General features: G+C 55.7%; 1 protein-coding gene across 2 annotated transcripts in view; it reads right to left on the reverse strand.

The window, feature by feature from the left end:
• VIPR1 (vasoactive intestinal peptide receptor 1) overlaps positions 1-16,634 on the reverse strand; it is a 32,966-nt gene extending 16,332 nt beyond the window's left edge. Inside the window, exons 1-3 of one of the 2 annotated variants that reach the window (XM_019727542.3) lie at positions 15,997-16,634; positions 5,252-5,360; positions 339-437 (exon numbers count right to left, since the gene is read on the reverse strand). In XM_019727542.3, the coding sequence (XP_019583101.3) occupies positions 339-437; positions 5,252-5,360; positions 15,997-16,074 (286 nt within the window). In that variant the 5' untranslated portion in view covers positions 16,075-16,634. The remainder of the gene's footprint in view (positions 1-338; positions 438-5,251; positions 5,361-15,996) is intronic. The other variant, XM_019727544.3, reaches the window with a different exon arrangement.
• Positions 16,635-18,109: the final 1,475 nt, after the last annotated feature.

Here is an 18,109-nt window from a genome sequence, read left to right on the forward strand (position 1 = left end):
GCCCGAGATGTCACCAGCCCTAGGCAGGGAAAGACTGAATCATGAGCAGGCCAAAACAACAAGAACAAGGGAACCATAATTTAATCAAGTATCTGTCAATCTATTATTAATTGCTAAGCAAATATTTAGTGAGCCCTTCCCACTTGCTTATCTTTATGTGAAGAGCTAACCAAATCCCACGAGTCCTTCAATGCTAGTGCATCCTCTTCCAGGAAGCCTCCCTGGTTCCCCTTTGACGACTTTTCTTTGCCTTTTCACTTTCTTGAGAGATGAATCCCCACTCTAGGTGGGGTGCCACTTGTGCCACCCAGCCCCCTCATTTCAAGCCAGGCTCTTACCTTGAATGGGGGAGAGGTTGAAGGGACAGGCCAAGATGACCACCTGGCCCCGAGGGGTGGCCGGCCAGCAGGTGAGGTTGTCCCACATCTTGCTGCAGCCTGTGGGGTAAAGGCAGAGGACACATGGGTCAGCATGGTGCCTCCAGCCTCGGGGCCTGAGCTTCCAGGCATCCACTCTCTCCCTCCTCTGCGAGGGGAGGCATAGCCCTGCCCAGACTATACAGGGGCTGTCCTGACTGGGAGTGGGAAGAGGCCTAACTACAGCTCCAGGGTCCTCAGTGAGGACGGCGCACCCCCAGAAGTGTTTGAACAGCAGTGGGGGGTTCATTTGTTGGAGACTGGGGGCCTCACCCTGCATTTGACCAGCAGCAGGGGTCAGGTCCTGCATGGTCCCACACATTGATGAATTGTGCAGCTTCTGCAAGACTTTCAAATCAGCCAATGGCCTTTGTGTTGGTGAAAACCTTTGGTAACAACCAGAGCCTGGACTCTCACTCCATTTCATTTATAAACACAGGGCACTTATGGTACAGGTTTAACATCATACACAGAGTTTTCCCGGAGTGTAGCTACTGAGTAAAGGGAAAGAAGGCTGGGCTTTGTTCTGTTCTAAACTTTACCAAGAGTTGTTTAATGTTCCGGAAAATCACATAACCTACAGCAGTGCTGCCCGTGATATGCGAGTCAGTGATGCAACGTGTAGACCAATCTATATTTACAGCTCTCCATCCCCTGAATTTGTGACTATATCAACCTTCATATTATGTCTTCTTATCTTTTAGTGTGTTCGGGCCTGAGTAGGTAAAGAGTATTTTATTATAAATCACTTTCTTTTCCATTACAACTAGAACGTCGTTTTAAAAACAATGAATGCGTGTGTCCTGAATGCATGTTCATTTTATGACAGTAAAGGAGGTACTAGAAACTATATTTTATAAAAAGGAAGTGTTTACAGTGGGGTGGTGGATACACTGGGGTTCAGCTAGTTCTTGAAGAGTCTTCATAAAACTCACAAGGCAACACGCAAGCCCCCAACTCAGCCGAACTGTGAACTGTGATGGGCACGGTAGAGGTCAGGGGGTGAGTTTAAGAAAACCCTGCATCACTGGCTGTGTTCTCCATCACGTACCTACTAACCTGAGGGCCTGGTGGGTGAAGGGTGCACAGTGGGTCTCTAGGGGTCTGCTTTAATAAGCAGATGCATAGGCCGTGGTTTTGTCAGTTCAGGATCTGGGTGCCCCTCAGGGACTAGGGTTCCTCTGGGTCCCCTCCCCTGAGGGAGGTTTAATTGTCTCTTTGCAACACTGCCAGTCCCATAGATTTGCTCGGAAAATCCAACCCCTGAGCCAAAGTCAACGACAGCTCTGCCAAGCCCAGCCCAGCCCAGGTCCGAAGGTTCATGAGTTCCCAAGAAGGGGGCCTGGGAAGCGGAGGTGGAAGATGTCCCCACTTGAGGAAGAGCTTCAGGACTCTGAATGCTGGAGGGGTCAGGCAGTGAGGAGGGGTACCTTCCATGACTGCAGCAGCCAGGTGGTACCTGCTGCTGAAGGCCAAGAACACCTGGATCCCTAGGGCTTGGCCGAAGAGCACAGCCCGCCTTCCTTGGGGATCCCTCACCCTGTCCTGAGGCTTCTGTAGCCTCGCTCTGGCTCCCTGTCCCTCCTCCATTTCTGTGCCAGCCTCTCTGGAGGCCACGGAAGGGCCCTTCAGGCCAGTCAAATCCTGCTAGTGGTTCAAGACTGTTAATAATACCAGCCAACACTTACATAGCTTTTTATGTGGGAGGCACTGTTCCACCCTCTTTCCGCAAATAACTTATTGAACACTTCCATTTTATAGATGCATTCCTGAGCCATAGAGCAACTAGGTCACTAGTGCAGGGGTGAATGGTGCAGTCTGTTCACATGCCCCCTTTCCAGCAAAGCCAGCACTCCTGTTCTGAAGTGCTCAGTGCTGATTCCCTGGGGAGTTTGCTTTGCTGGGCTTTGTTTAGCCCTCTCTGACAGCCTTGGACACACCCTGCTTTGCAGGCCGGTAGTTGTGTCTGGGTCCTCGCCAGACTTTAGCTCTCTGGGTCTTTAGCTGCGACACAGGTCAGGGAGTAGATTTGGAGCTGGGTCTCTGGCCCTGAACTCAGCTTCTGAGCACAAAGGAGAGAGAGACCGAGCCCTGCCCTTGGGGAGGCCACACTTGGCCTCAAGGAATCACCAGGGCTGGACTGTGACCTGTGCCGGGGTACAGCGGGTAGGGCAGGGGAGTCAGGGAAGAGAGGCCAGCAGGGAATGTGGTCAGAGGAGCTTCCTGCAGGGGGCAGCGGGGTTGGGAAGTCAAGAAGGAGGTGACAGCCAAGAAATTGCTGGGCACCCGGAGGGCCTCTTGTCCTGGGCTGTGCCCTGGGAGTATTCTCCATGTGCCTGCCCCATGGAGACCTCACAGGTCCCACCACATGTGTCATCAGGCCCACGGAGACAAGGGCCCAGGCTGGCTGTGTGTGCCCCCGGGGGCTGCCCCCTCAACAGGAAAGAAAGCTCCACCTGGAGCCTGGGTGGGGGTAGTGAAGCAGAGTGGAAGCCTCTGCTGGGTCATTTTTATAGACGTGTGTGTCCAGAGAGAGACACACTCTGACAACCCTCCCAGGCAAACAGAACCCCAGACACACATGCAAACATACATACATGTATGCTAACTTGGACACGGAAAGACCAGACACAAGCAAATACAGGCACAGACAGATACACACACAACTCATAGACACACATGCAGAGATATGACTGGGTGTATTGTAGATATTCACACTGACACACACACACACACACACACACACACACACACACACACCCCAAAACACAGAGACACAGCCTACCAGGCAGACCTATCCAGGCATGTTCGGGCTTACACAGACACACATCCCGACACACAGACAGTCAGACATGGAGCTGCGGACCCCAGGGGTACAGACACGGAACCAGACAGACATGGTGGGGCCAGGATCACCCACCTGGAAGTGCACAGAGCCCCACACAAGTCCTGAGCAGACGGACTCACTGCCCCTGACTCATGCCTGCCCTCCTCTGGATCTCAGGCCAGCTGCCTGGTGACAAAGTGTTGGCACCTGACAGACAGCCTGTGCCAGCAATAACCTCATTGGGATCACGAGGGTGGCCTGCCCTGGGGTCCAGGGAGCGATGCAGTGCGGCCTAGAGTCTGGGGTTGGGGCCTCTCTGAGCAGCCTATGATCCCGGATGCCCCTGTTGGGACCTGTGGAGGCCTGTCTGCAGCCGGGTCCGCCTCCCTGCCCTGGTGGGGTGGGGCGGGGTGCATAGGCAGTGGGCAGGTCCAGCTACCCTTCGACCCAGGCCTCAGCCTCAGTGCCCCAGGAGACAGGAGGCTGTCCCTCCTTGAGAGCTGGGGGAGGCAAGGCTACACACTCAGGTGCAGGAGGCAGAGAGCTGGGCACCAGAGCCAAGAAGGAAGGACCCAGGAGGGTTACATAACTCAGCCTCAGAGGTGGCAGGGGCCTGGAGAGCCAGGAAGACGTTAAAGATGCTCCTTGCTCTTGAGCAAGGTTGTTATGTAACTTGAAGCTCGGCCTCAGGGAGGTGGCCTGGGAGGGAGCCCCAGAGCAGGCACCTCACTCTCCAGCCCTCCCCCTCCCTCTCAGTGATCCTGGAACCCCATACCCACCCCCCACTCCCCAGGGCAGTCTGTCTCTGTGCCTCCCACCTTCCCAGCTCTCTGCTTCTCCAAATCCTGCCCACCCTTCCCAATCTGGCTCGAGTGTCTCCTTTTGAAGGAAGCCCTTTGTATGTCCTCCCTTCTCAGCCCAGGGTGGCTGAGCCGAGTGCAGCGCATTGGGGGGGCGGGGGGGAGGAGAGGGCGGAGTGAAGGGTAGAGGGTGCTGTCATCTGATCCAATGGCCCTGCTGGGTGCTGGGTCTGGGCAGCTGCACAGTGTCAACCTGAAGGTGCCCTTGGCACCACCCTTCACACTGCCAGGCTGGAGCTCCCTCAGACCCCCTGAGGAGGAGTAGCGGGGGCCCCATGTGTTCAGCCTCTGAGTCTGACCTTGACTCGCCTAATCAGCCAAATAATGAGCTGATGGTTCCTCTGACCTGCTGAGGGTGGGTTGGGATAGAGAAATCCATGTGTGTGCCTAAGGGCCCGTGTGTGTGGTGTCACCTCTGGGTGTCAGAGCCTAGGGTTGAGAGGAAGAAGCTGGGCCTCAGTCCCCCCCAGCCCTGTGGTGAGTATTCCAAACCTGGGCAAACTAGCCTACTGCCCCTTCTTGCCCCAGACTGCCGAGGTGGCTTGGAGCCTCCATGTGGTCCCCAAATGTCTTCTGCTCTCCCTCTGAGATGCTAACAGTACAATGGCTTAATCCCAGAGTACGGTGTGCTGGGGCCACTTGTCCCCATCTCAGCTGCAACTAAGTCAGGGGCTGAGAAGCCTGACCTAGGAGCGCTCCCAGCAGAGCTACCCCAACCCTTCTTTGGGCTGGGCCAGGAGGCCTCACTGTCAGAGGCCCCCACCATGTGCCCTGGGCCTCCGACCTTGGGTGGGCTGGCAGCCATGGACATCAACCCCCCCTTTCCTGGAGAAGAGGGGTAGGGACCCCCAAAGACAGACTTGGCTCCACTAAGTTTTGAGAACCCCAATTTAGAATGCCCTCCTCAGCTAACAGCTGGGAGCCCTCCAGACCTGGGGTGGACGATGGGAACGTGGATGGGAGCGCCTTCCTTCTTCCATCTGGCTCCCCAACTTCTCCCAGCATCCTCTCCTCACCACCCAGAAGCAGCTTGGTGCTACCCCTCTCCAACAATGTGGACTGGATAGGATGTGGATGTGGGCTCACGACATGAGTGGTGGGACTCCTTGGGGGTCTGCAGCGCCCGTCTTCCCACCAGGGGGCCTCACCTTCTATCCCGTCCTCCAGCTGGGCATCCTCCAGGCACTGCTTACGCTCCGCCTCAATCATCCGCATGAAGTCGCACACCTCCCACTGCAGCTCGTACGCCCAGCCGCTCTGGGGACAGACAGGGAGGGGACCCATCAGCTTCGTCCATGACCCACCTCGTGTCCATAAACTCCAGGAACATGGGCCAAGCAAGGCCCGGTCGCTGGACTGCTCCAAGTTCCAGACTGAACCCCAATCGCAATCGCAAACTGAATCCCGAGCCTCACTCCAGACTGAAGTCTGACCTTGACCTGGATATGTCCCCCAAATGGGTCCACCACCCCCAAAGCTTGATCTGCTTGAGGATCCTGTCACGGCTTCTTGGTGGCTCCCCCAACCACGGCTGTAACAACTGCGGCTGTAACAACTTGGACTCTGTGGGTCACACGACCTGGACAGAGGAGAGAGGGTCTGTCTTGGAGCCCCGAGCTATCCATGGAGACTCTGACATTCTCCAGCTGGGTGGGAGGGCTGGGAGTCCTCTGTCCCTGCTTTAGTCTCCATGGACGGGTGGGGCCCAGATATTGCTACCTCGTTACGGGAGGTGGACCCTGGCCTCCAGTGGCTAGGGCCAGGCCTGGGTGGAATACTGGAGTCCGGCTGCATCTTCCAGCCTCTGTCCCCTCTCTAGGTGCCTATGCTCCCTCCCCTGGGTCACCAGCTGGGAAGAGCACACCGGCCCTCCTTGCCCAGACCTCAACGGTCTCCTTCTTAGCTTCTAAATAATTCAAGCTAAGTCAGATCTATTGAGGGGGGACATTTAAGGAAGTAAGAAAAGCCCTGCTAGGAATGGCTTGCCATCACGCTAGGCCTCTGTTTCTGGGAGGTGGGGAGAAGGGATGGGAAAACTCAAGCTTCTCCCCTCACCTCTCCTGCACCCATCAATGGTGGGGCAGACCTGTGTGTCAGGGGGACACTGGCTCTGGGGCCAACATGTGAGTGATGGATGAATGCCCAGTAGTGATCGATGCCCAGGAATAGCCAGAAAATTCATGTTTTGGGAGCCGTTGGGTGGGGAAGGGCAGGTGAAGGCCTCCATGGAGGGACTGCTGGGCTGGTGGCAGCTTCTGACTGTCACGTTGGTTTTAGGGAAATGGCTGTCACCCTTAGAAACTCCGTATCAGTTTCCTCATCTCTGCCTAGGGAGGAGAATGTCACAGTCCCCAACACGGCTGTGGGGAAGAGTCCAGCAAGATTACACCAGAATCAGAGATTCTCAGTGTCTCTTCCAATTTGTCCTTCCCACCATGGGACCTCACCTTTCCTGGACCTCAGTTTCCCTGTAGGCTAAATGGGTCTTAGTCACCTTCCCTGTTGACTTAATGGGTTTTAGCAGTGGGGGTGTGGGGAGACGTAGGTGGTCTAGTTTTCCCTCAGTTCCTTCCTTTGGGGGGGGCGGTCCCTCTCTGGCCTGTAGGCACCAAGGTGTGAGTCTGACCATTGTTCTCAGTGAGTTGACCCCACTGAGAAATAAGTGCCCAGGTACCAGTGAACTCTCCATTGCTATAGAGGGAGTTGGGGTGGGAGGTCCAAGCTGAAGCCGGACAACTCAGTGCCCGAGAAGCCACAGAGCTGAGTCCCTTTGTTGCAGGCTTTGATGGAGCCTCATTGTCACAGAGGTCCCCAGCTTTCCCAGCTAAGCACCACAGCTGACCAAGCCCAGGTCTGAGAGAAGGCCTCCTTGTCCAAAATGTCTTTCAGACTCTCCAGCACCCAGACCTCACTCACCTATGTGCCACGGGCCTGGAAGTCACTCAGTGAATGTGGTTTCCATCTTGGACCGTTAATTTTACCAGCCAATTGGGGTAAAGACATTAGCTGGCAAATCATGTAAAACTTGGCAGTAACATGGATCTATTTGGAGCAGGATGCAGTTATTTGTGTAACTGTTTAAAAGACAAGCTATAAGACTTCAAGGAAATGTGCTGTGGGCCCTCTTTGGGTCATGTCCTTCCTCTCTTGCCCATAAGGGTTCCCAAGAATGAAACACTTGACATCTCGGTCTTAAGGGACGTGGCCAGCTCTTTCTGCTCAGGCATGAGAAGAGGGGTGACCAGATGGGTCCCAGATGTGGCCTCTGGAAGAGGAACCTGGGGACTGGCCATGCCGGCTTGTGTCCCACCACCTCGCTTGCTTGGAGCCTGCTTCTCTCCGAGGTACCTTCTCAGCCCCGCTGTCCTTCAGCAACAGGGTTCAGTCAGCCTTCTGGCCCCGTCCCAGCCTCGCCTGCCTCTCCTGCCCATTCTAACCTCTTATCATCCCACAACACGAAAGCAGGATGGATGGCAGTGGACATTGGTTGTTGCTCCTTTCTACCATCCATTACCCTCCTCCAGTGCCACGTCCTCATCTCTACCTGGGAAACCACCTCCTTCCCCACTCCTAGTCCATGAGTCCTGACAAACCCTCTTCTAGGGGATCAACATGTGACAGGCCTGAGCCAGTCAGAGCATCCCTGGCCATAGTGTGTGTTGGCACATGGCCCAAGTCAGGCTATTCAGAGCCAGGAGGCTCATTCCTGGGACTCTGGATTAAGCAATTAGGCAAGTGGATCTGTTCTTTCCCACTGGCCTCGAAATCTTAAGGGATTCAGGGGTTGGAGCTACTGCCGCCATCTTGTTGCCGAGTGGAACATAATGATAAGACCGCATAACTGACGGCAGAATAGAGAGATGGAAAATCTCTTGACATTATCTGAGCCCTGGCATGCAGCCATGCCTGACACCAGTCCTTCTTCCAGCAACATGACTCAATAGCTTTCTCTGTGGCTTGAGCTAGGTGAGTTTTCTGTCCCTGTAACCAGAAGAGTCCAGGCTTGTGCTCTGAGGACAGGACAACGGATGTCCTCACTGGCTGGGCCCTCTTACCCCAGGGCTGTGGCCATGCTATTTGCCCAGAGGTATGTCTTTTCCAATCACGGAAGGCATCGCATGATTCATGACAACTTCTGCCTGCCACTCTTTGAGGGTGGAAGGGTGTTGGGTCAACTTCTCTTGCCGGCTCTGCTCCCCCAGCAGCACAGCCATGGAGCCCTTCCCGAGAGGCAGTTTGCAGAGCTGGGAGCAAGAGTCCCCAGGATAACCCAGGATCCGGGGATATCTCTGAATCAAGTGGGGGTGGTATGGAAGATGAGCTCTGTCTTCACCACAATTTAGCTGAGTGCTGGGCCCCATCTGGAGAAGGGTAGAGGACATAGAAACCCAAAGAGAGGCCTGAGGTCATCCAGCAAATGCACATTCCCAGAACAAACTGAAGTCTCTGACTGCTAGTCTGGACACCATCAATCCTGCGCCACTGCCTTGCCTAGGGCCATCTGGTCAACCATTGCCCTTTGGGGGACGGGGCCAGGGCAGCTCCCTGTAGCCTTATCACTGAGGAATTCAGGCAGACTTCGGACTTCCTCTTCCACTTATTTCTCTGTTCTAAACATCCTCATTATCCCTCTGGACTCCAGACACACAAAGTTGGAAAACTCCCAGCCGGATACAGGCAAGCCTTCTGATCCATGGAAGGGTTCCAGGGTAGGATATAGCTGGGGTGTGGACTTCATAGAGAATGGATAGTAGAGGTGGGTGGACCTCGGAGGATGTGTAAGAGTTGGAAATTAGAGGTGGAGGAAGAGCATTCCAGAAAGCAGCGGTGTGTACAGAAGCATGGAGGCATGAAAATGCCTAATACAGTCAAGGTTGCAGGAAGTCTGGTATGGCTGCAGCCTGGGGCCCTGGAGCATCAGGAAACGAGCTGGGAGATACAGACAAGGGCCAGGCCTCATCAGTTCCTGGACTGGTGCAGCAGCTTTCAGCCCCACCACCTTCAGCTTGAGGGACCTTTGCACAGTGTGATCCCCACTCTCGTTCTCCTGCTTCAAATCTCTCAGGGTCCCCACGGCCTAGGAATCAAAGCCCACACTTCAAAATCAGCATTCAAGACCCTTCCTAATCTCACCACTGCTCACCGTCTCTCAACTTGTCTCCTGACGCCCCATGTGGAGAGGAAAAAGCAGGGCTTTCTTCCAAGGCCTCACCAATTTCTGTGCTGAGCTGAGCTCCAAGCGAGCCTAAAGTCAGCCTGAACTTCCAGTTGGTTTGAGGCTAGAGTTTCAGGACATACTGGGTCCCCAACACCTTCTGTATGACAGGAGATCTGAATCCAGTAGAAGGGACCTAGGCAAGAGTGAAGATGTCTGCAGCATCTCTTTAATCCTGGTCCTCTGTGTCCCCTGCCGTGGTATTTGCCGGAGCAGGGAGGTGACCAGAAAGTGAGGTGGCAGGAGAATCCTGAGTTTCTGATTGGGGGCAGGGATTAACCAAAATTTGTTAATTCCACCTGCTCAGCTATGATCCCCAGTGTGAGGGGCTTGGGAGAAAGCCCTGCATTCTCCTCTCCACATGGGGCTCCTGAGATTTGGGGCAAAGGCTGGGGTTGTGGGTGGGGAGAGTGAAGATGCTGGAACTTGAAGCGGTTAGATGTTAGGGTCTCGGAAATACAGGGTGGGCCCACGTCATGTGTTGTGGGCCATACCCAATCCCCTCAAGGGGAGCCTGAGACCACAGCTACTGGCCTCAAAGCAGAACCCCCAGCCTCATCCAGGGCCAGAGAACTCTGGCAGGTGGAACAGAGGGAGACAGAGCAGTGTGCTGGGGGCACAGGAGTCCCTCCCAGGGGCAGCTGGTCTCAGAGGCATCGAAAATGCAGCAGGCTGGATTAGGTGAGATAGGAGAAAGAACTCCCTGCCTGAAAATCACCAAGCACTGGGAGCCACCATAGGGGATTGGGCTTTTGAGGTTTGTCCAAAGAGAGCTCTTTTTTCCTGCCCAGGATGGTTGGAGGAGGCCAGGGATTGGGGAATAAAGGGAAGGGGGCTGAGAAGTAGTCCCACGCACCATTCCCCCATTACCATCTCATAGCTTATGATTTATCTAAGCCCTCCTCAATTGAAATCATGGGGCTGTGAAGAGTCACTGGGGGAAACTGAGGACCCAGAGAGAAAGCAGTGTGATCAAAGGCACACAGAACCACAACCCGGCTTCCCAGGCTCCCCCCTCACTTTGGTTTTTGTGTTGCAATTGGCAAGGACATGGAGAGCCTGCCTCAGAGGAGGCAGAGGGGAGAGGAGAGAAGGAGTAAGAGAAAAGGGCAGGGGACCAGGAAGGTAAGGTAGATCATGGAATCCAGAAGTCTCAGAAAAGAGGAGAAACATGCTTTGCAAAGGACAGGGAACCAAGTGGAAATGAGACCTCATCCTACTGGGAAGGGGCATAGGCAACACTTTGTGGGGGGAGGTCATCGGAATGTGTAATCGCTTGATCTAGGTAGTAGCTACATGGGTGTCGACATGTGTGACCATTTCCTGAGCTGTCACTTCATATTTATGGATTTAACTAGTTAAAAATTATCTCTAAATTCTCAGGGCAGCATGTGGCATGCCATAGCCACTTTGGAAGAAGCAGCTCTTCTTAGTGAGATGGCAGAGCCTAGTTAAGTCCACAGATTCTGGACGCAGACTGCCACTTCCTGAACGGGTGACCTTGGGCAAGTCACCCCACCTCATCTATAAAACAGGGACAATGACAGGAGCACCTACTTCTAGGGTTGTATCGAGGCTAACATGTAAAGCATACTAGGGGACTAGTAAGAAGTGTCAGCAGTAACTGCCAAAGCCAGCCCAACCCCTCATGCAGGCTGATCTAACTTTCACCACCGGACCAGCCCCAGCCTTAATACCCAGGCAGCTGTGCCCACCAGAGGAGAGGTCTCGAGACTCACAGTTCCCCTCGCCCCCTCCTACAGTCATTTCTCTGCACCGCCCTGTAGTTTTACATCCTGTCACCAATAATCCGAATCTTCCCGTCTGCAAATCCATATTTTGCCAACCACGCCATCCCTTGGGGAAGGCTGAGCTCTGGGAAGGAGAAGGGTGGAATGAGAATTTGTGTGTGTGGGGAGGGGGGCAGTGAGGCAGAGGGGGAGACAGGGAGGCAGGTATGGGTTTGGGGCAAGACAGAACTTTCCACAGCTCAGAGTGGTACCAGGACACGGGCTCCTGGTACTTGAAAACACAAGCAAAGAGACGTTCAGCTTGGGGTGGAGTCGGGTCTCATCTAAGGGCCCTTCTTGCAAGGTTTACTTAGGGACACAGAGTCTTTCAGGGTTTCTTTGCAGAGGCTCACGGTGGGAATGGCCAGTGAAGTGGGGACACCAGGGATTCAGGTTTAAATCCTGTCCCTTGATAGTCATCCTGGGCACCCCTGGGGAAAGAGGACTCAGGTTACAAACACGATGTCTGTGGGTGACGTTGGTGTTGGGGTCACCTATGGAGGCTGGGCGCCAGTACAGGGAACCATAAGACTGGGAGTCCTCCAGACACAGGGGTTGGTTGGTGACCACGTTCCTTTCTCTGGGAACCCATTGTGCAGGAAGAACTTGTTTTTAAGATAGCAAGAGGCACTTCCTGAGAGATATGGACCCTCATATCGTGAGCCACATCAGAGGGGGTGCATATAAATCCTGTCCAGGGCAGCTCAGCTCGATGCTCACGCACACTGCCCAAGGTCCCCGCGCTTCTCACCCAGCTAGCTCTACCGTCCCTTCACGACAGGCAGGAAAGTTCCTTGCAGTGAAACCAAAACCCCTGAAAATATCACCACGTGTCTTGTGATGCTTGATTCAAGGCTGCTTGGGGAGATTTGAATGCTAGATATTAAGGAACCTATTAATTTTGTTAGTTATCATAGTTATATAGGAAAATGTCCGTTGGTTTTAGAGATGCACCTTAAAATGATTTGGGATAAGAGGTCATGATGTCTGTAATTTATCTTAAAATACTTCAGCCAATAAAAGCAAATGAGGCAAATATTAATTGTTAAAGGCTGGTAAGTGTCAAACCGAGGAATTGGGAGGGATGAGTGCTAGAAATTCCTGTACTGTCATTTTGCTAATGTCACTCCAAGGAGTGGGTATTTCCATGTTCATTATACTAATCTCTACTTTGTTTTGCATGTCTGAAAAGTTTCAAAATAAAAGTTAAAAAAAAAAAGCAACCATCATGTGGTGGAGAGGTTAAACTGTGTCTCTTTTTCTGAAATATGCCTAAAATATGTGAGGGTTTGCATGCACTGCACACCTTCCCAGGTGCAGTGAGAACTGCTTTGTGTTGGGATGTCACACAAGGGAGGGTGGAGTCTGGGAGGTTGAGCAGAAGGAGCAAAGAGAAACGGAGGGGGCTTTGTCTGTCGCCTGGCCCCATTCCTGCATCCACAGCCAGAAGGGCCACAGTGAGGGGCCCGGGCGAGTGGCAGGCTCGGCCCAGGTTGGGTCGCCACTGACGCTGCCCGCTGTGACAGGGGGCACATTACCTCCCACCGGCCCTCCCTGAGTGGACCCATCGCCTACCTGGGCCTGGAGGCTCACCTACCCCCCAAGTTATCTGGCCACCTCATGAGGACAGCCCCTATCCCCAGGACTCCTGCCTGCCCCGGGGAGCCCTGGGCAGGTGGGGGCAAGAAAGGGCTGAGAAGGAGACCATGAGGCTCCCAAGCTGGGGATCAAGAGGAAGGAATGACCTGTCACACAGTTCACTCAGCAGTTTCATCTCTCAGGTCTCACAGAAGTCCTGACAGGCCACCAAGTCCGGTGCAGAGTTGTGAGGCTCAGGGGCAGATTAGGCCCCACTCGGTGTGGAGCTGCCTCTGGCCCAGGCCTCTTCCCGTTTCTCCCGCACATTGGGCCAAGGGGTTTCACCCTCCCTTTTGTGATGAGAAACTGAGGCCCTTCCAAAGAAATTAAACATGTTCTCAAGGTCAACTGGCCGTTGCTGTGGAGTGGGGTGAGGACGAGGTCTCCTGGCTCCAGTTCAGGCTCCTCATGGAAGCTCCAGAAACATCAGGGAAGGCTGAGATTCAAACCACCAGGGTGGGAGGGTGGAAACCTCCAATGGGAGCTCGCTCTTCCAGAATAGTCCCCTAGAAGCCGTGCTCGGGCTTTACTGAGGTTGTCACTTCACTGGAGGAGGCCTGACCCAGCTGCAGCCATGTTTCCTAAAGCTCACAGGGTGGCCTGCTGGGGGCCAAGAGGGCCTGGGCAACTGGACAGACAGTCTCCGGAGAGGCTGGAAGGAGATGGCTGAGGCAGGATGCCTATGGCAAGGTGAGGCCTTCAGGGGCAGGTGGCCAGCAACCCACTTCACAGAGGAGTTAGAGGAGCCATGCCTCCCCCACCCCCGGGCCACTAGGCAGGGAGCTGGGGCTTCCTCTTCCTTCTGAGGTCAGGCCCATTGGTCCTACCAACAGAGGCTGTTTTATGGTCTCAGCTAGAAGGTTGCCCATTTGGTCAAATTCTTCAGGGCATTGCCCTGCCTCCTCCAAGGAGCCTTCCCTGACTGCTCCTCTCAGTGACTCAGTTCTGGGAGGCCACACCCCACAACCACCTGGGTTCTTCTTCCTGGGTAACTGGCTCTGCTCTTCCCCACCAGGCTGAGAAACTTCCCAGGGCAGGGCTTGGGTCTGTTCCTCCTCTGTGATACCCTTCCCCCCACCGTTAGGTTGGGCATTCTCCTAATCAGTTTTGCTACCAGTGAGGAGCCTGTGCCTGCTGTCCAGGGGGTACAGGCAGTGGAGGGCTGGACGGGTGGCCTTGGGGAGGACTTCCTCTTTTGAGACACTAGAGGTTTTCTTTCCTTTTTTTTGCTTCCGTGTTCAGAGATTTCCCCTTCCCAGGCTGAGGTCAGGGCACCATAAACAGGAGTGATAAGGCCTTGGGCCTTCAAACTGAACTTTGCAGCTGCTATTTTATGGTTCTGATAACGTCCGCCCCCCCACCCCCTTCAAGTCCGGCTGGAGCAGGATTGCCTGATGTCCATTCAGTGCAGGAGCAAGTGGCTGGTGAGAAATAGAGAGGGAACTTGGGTCCTTCATTCCAACCTGCCCTCACCCAGTCCTTGCTGAGTCCCTTCTCCCTCTGTGAACTGGGCTATGGGGCACACAGGAGGGGAAGAGACCTCAGCCCTTGATCCCATGGGATGGTCAGAAAAGCCCAGGCTCGGAGGTGAGTAGGGCTGAAGGGTGGGGTCAGAGGTGGGAGGGCCAAGGGGAAAAGAACAATCAGGGAAGGCTGCCTGCAGGAGGAGCTAGAATTGGTTACAAAGTGAATTAGATGCATTTGGAGGAGCCAGACTTGGACTGTTGCAGAAGGTGAGGCAGATGTGACCTAGCATGAAGGGAAGCCTCACCAAAACCACTCCTCACCCGGGCTAGAGGCCTCCAGGGATGGGGGAATGGGGTGCCAGTGATGGTCCCAAGATCCCTGGCACATCCAAGGAGAATTTGAGAGGTCGGAAAGTAGGGTTGGGAGAGCCAGAGGATTGTTGTTGAGGCCTGGAAGCTCCATGACACTCAGGGCTGTAAGTGGTGCCAGAGCTGTGGCCTCAGGGCCCGAACTTCGTGAGGCTTTGAGTGCTCCCGAGGTGGGTCTCCTGGCTAGCAGTGGGACGAGGGGGAGCTCTTGTCAACTGACATAAGGTCTGCTCCCAGGACAGGCAATGAGTTCCCCATCCTCAAGGTGTGTATGACATTAGGTACATGGAAACCTGCCCTGGTGGAAGTGACAGTAAGGGAGGTAACATGGGACAGCCAATCTGGAGCTGGTGCTGGATCTGGTACCCACTTGGGTTTTAGAACCCGCCGAAGCAGCAACCCCAGATTCCTTAAGTCCTGGGGTCAGGGCAGAGAGAAGAGCAACCTCAGTCCAAGTCTGATTGGTAGGAGACAGGAGTGGCTCTGGTGTCGTTAGGCCTCACTTTGCCCATCAGAAAATGGGCTTGGGTAGATTCAGTGTCTTGAGGTCTTCCCTGATCTTAGAGGGAGATGATCCACATGTCTCCTGCCTCAACCATGATTTGCCCTGTAGCCCAGGTGAGCCACCCACAGACACACACACACCCACACATGGGGCACACTGGCCCAGGTCTGGGGCATACACATACCCACGTGGGAATGAAGCAGAAGTGGGAGGAAGAGGGAGGACACTGCTTGTTGGCTGTTTGATCCCTGCTCAGCTTTCCCCATGCACATGGCTGGCTCTTGCTGATAAACACCACCCCCAACCCCTCACTGCCCACCACCTTCCACCTTGGGCTCCCTACCTTTCACCTCTGCTCCGTGAGAGGGCACAGGAAGGGTCTGCTTGTCACCCACCTAATCCCCAATATCCCTTTCCAAGTCCCGGGTCCCCAGCGCTGGATCTTTGGCTGAGCCGTCACTCCCCACGTAACACACAACGCCCCACAGACACCTCCAAACCGGCACAGCACGCAACGACGACCCACACAGGCTCCCTCCCACTGTCTGCCAGACCTTCCATTTCATTCGATCACAGTTCCCGACCCTGCATCCACTAATCTCCCCACCCCACGCACACCCGCAACCACAACATGGAAGGCAAGTGTGGAGCCCGCTCGCAACCGCAGCCCTTCCACCGGTGTCCTAGATCACAGCGCCGAGCGGGCTCCGAGCTGTTCAGGGAGGGACTACGCGCAACCGAGACCCCTCCCCTAGGGTCTATATCCGGTCCCAGGCGGAGCCCGGAGGCAAGACCCGGTGCTCCGTGCTCTTATTCCCCTCACGTAGACGTGCGCACAGACGGCTGAGCTCTCGCCGCCCCCACTCCACCCCCAGCAGCCGGGACTCTGGGTGGCCCGGCGGACACTCACCGCGGGGCGGAGGGCGCAGGCAAGGGCGCCGGCCAGCAGGCAGAGCCAGCGGGCAGGCGGCGGGCTCTGCGGGCTCATGGTCCGCCCTGAGCCCGCGCCGGCTGGTACCACGCCGGTAGTGGGCGGGCAGGCGGCACACTGCACGGTCGAAGGCGGGAAGCCTGGCAGAGTGGCGCTGTCGCGGTGGCCCCAGAGCTAAGAGGCGCCGTTCGGGGCTGGGGGCGGGCCCCGGGGGCTCGTCTGATCGACGGCGGGCACAGCCAATGGGTCTTCAGAGGCGGGGCCACAGCGCAGGTGTAGGCGGGGCTGGGGGGGCACCCGGTGAGTGGGGAGTCCCTGGGTTCCCTCCGCCCATCCCATGCGTCAGTCCTCAGCCTCCAGGCATTGAGAAGCCTTCGCGCCCTCGGACCGCATCCCGGGAGTCTCGACACCCTAACACGTCTCTTTCCTCCCTGCTTGGCTCACGACATTTCCAAGCGCCTGGCTTCCGTCTTCCACTCCCGCACGCCCCCTCAGCTCTGCCCCAGGGCGCTCTGCACGTCCACCTTCAGAGCCACCGTCTTCAGGAGGCCTCCCGGCCAGCCTTCCGATTTTTCACTTGTGCGCCTTGGAGGGCTGGTGAGGCCGGGCAGGACCACGAGACAGGATATGACACTTATCCCCCAGGCGGCGGGCTGCGGGCTAAGCCACCTGCATAGTGTCCTAGGCTGCAAGCGACCCGGACTAGGTGGGGCCCGTGTGCGCTCCATTTTCAGTCATCCCAACTAATCCCTCGTGCTGGACAGGCCGGGCGAGGGCAAGCAAGGGCGCGCGTGGGTCCCAACTCTAGGTTCCTCGGTGCCTCACCTGGGCCCAGGAACGTGGCGTGGCGCCCTCGGCACCGGCTGGGCTCCCTGATCCTTCACGACCTGGAGGGTCATGCTCCAGGGAGGATTTGAGTCCGCGCCCTGTCGCATCTCTGCTGGGGCACCTCCGGGAGGGAGGCTGGGCCGAAGTTCCAGCGCCCTCACGCGGAGAGGGGAGGTCTGTTCTCAGCGCGCCGGCCAAGCTCCGCGTTCCACCTAAAACCAGGGCCCTCCCGCCTGCCCTATTTTACAGCCCGGGAAAATTGAGGTCCAGAGAAAGGTCCGGACCCGGGCCGCCTCTGATGCCCCGCTTCCAAGGCTTGGCGGGTCGGCCGCCGGGTGACATCGGGCATAGGCCTTTCCCCAGATATGGGAACTGTGAGATGCCTCTGCCCTGGCCATTCTGAGGTTTGGACCCAATCCCCCAGGGAGGAAGTGTTTGAAGAATCACCAGCCACCTCCTCAGCTATCCCCACTGCTGGGGGCTAGGTTAGGCTCAGGAGCCGGGGTCCTGGCTTCCCCTTGTGACTCTGACAATACTCCTCAGGCATCCATTCTCCAGCAGAGCAGTGGAATCATTCGGGAGTCACCTCTGCTGGCGCAGTATCCCAGCCGTCCTACATGTGAATGGCAGCTCCGTGGGCTTTGGCTCTCAAACTCCTGCTCCTCTCCTCCTGCGTGCACTTGAGTGCACACACACACACACACACACACACACACACACACACACACACAGTACCTAGCCCCTTGCAGAATGCTGATGTCCCACCATTAGTACTTGTCCCCCTGTCCTGTAGAAGTTCTGCTCTCTCTGAGGACTGCGATCTGGGGTACTCGAGAGCTGGGGTGGGGGTGAGGACTGAGGAATAGGAGGGAGCCAGATCCCACTTTGCCACGTGACCCTCTGGGAGGGGAGGGAATCTTAAGTCTCTCAGTGGGGGATGGGCTGCCTCTCCCCTTGTTACGGAGGGTGGTCCACAAGAAACCCCCTCCTTAGCTCAGGGCTGCATGGGTGGGCTGGAGGTACTGAGAATGACTGGCAGGGCCTCTTGATGCCCTTGCAGTCCCCAGGCTCCCAGGAAGGAAGTCGTGACCAAGGGAGAAGAGTTTTGGTGCAGATTCTTTGCAATGAAAATTGCTTCTTTGTTCTCCCAGAATTGTTCTCCTGGGGGACCCACCCTTCCTTACCTAGCAAAAGCCACAAAACAAATTCAGAAGTGAAAGGAGAGAAAAAAGAAAACAGCAAAAACAAACAAAACCCTACCAAA

This window comes from Rhinolophus sinicus, chromosome 5 (genome assembly GCF_057876585.1).
Source record: "Rhinolophus sinicus isolate RSI-liver-muscle chromosome 5, RSI-T2T, whole genome shotgun sequence".
In the NCBI taxonomy this organism is placed as follows: Eukaryota; Metazoa; Chordata; class Mammalia; order Chiroptera; family Rhinolophidae; genus Rhinolophus; species Rhinolophus sinicus.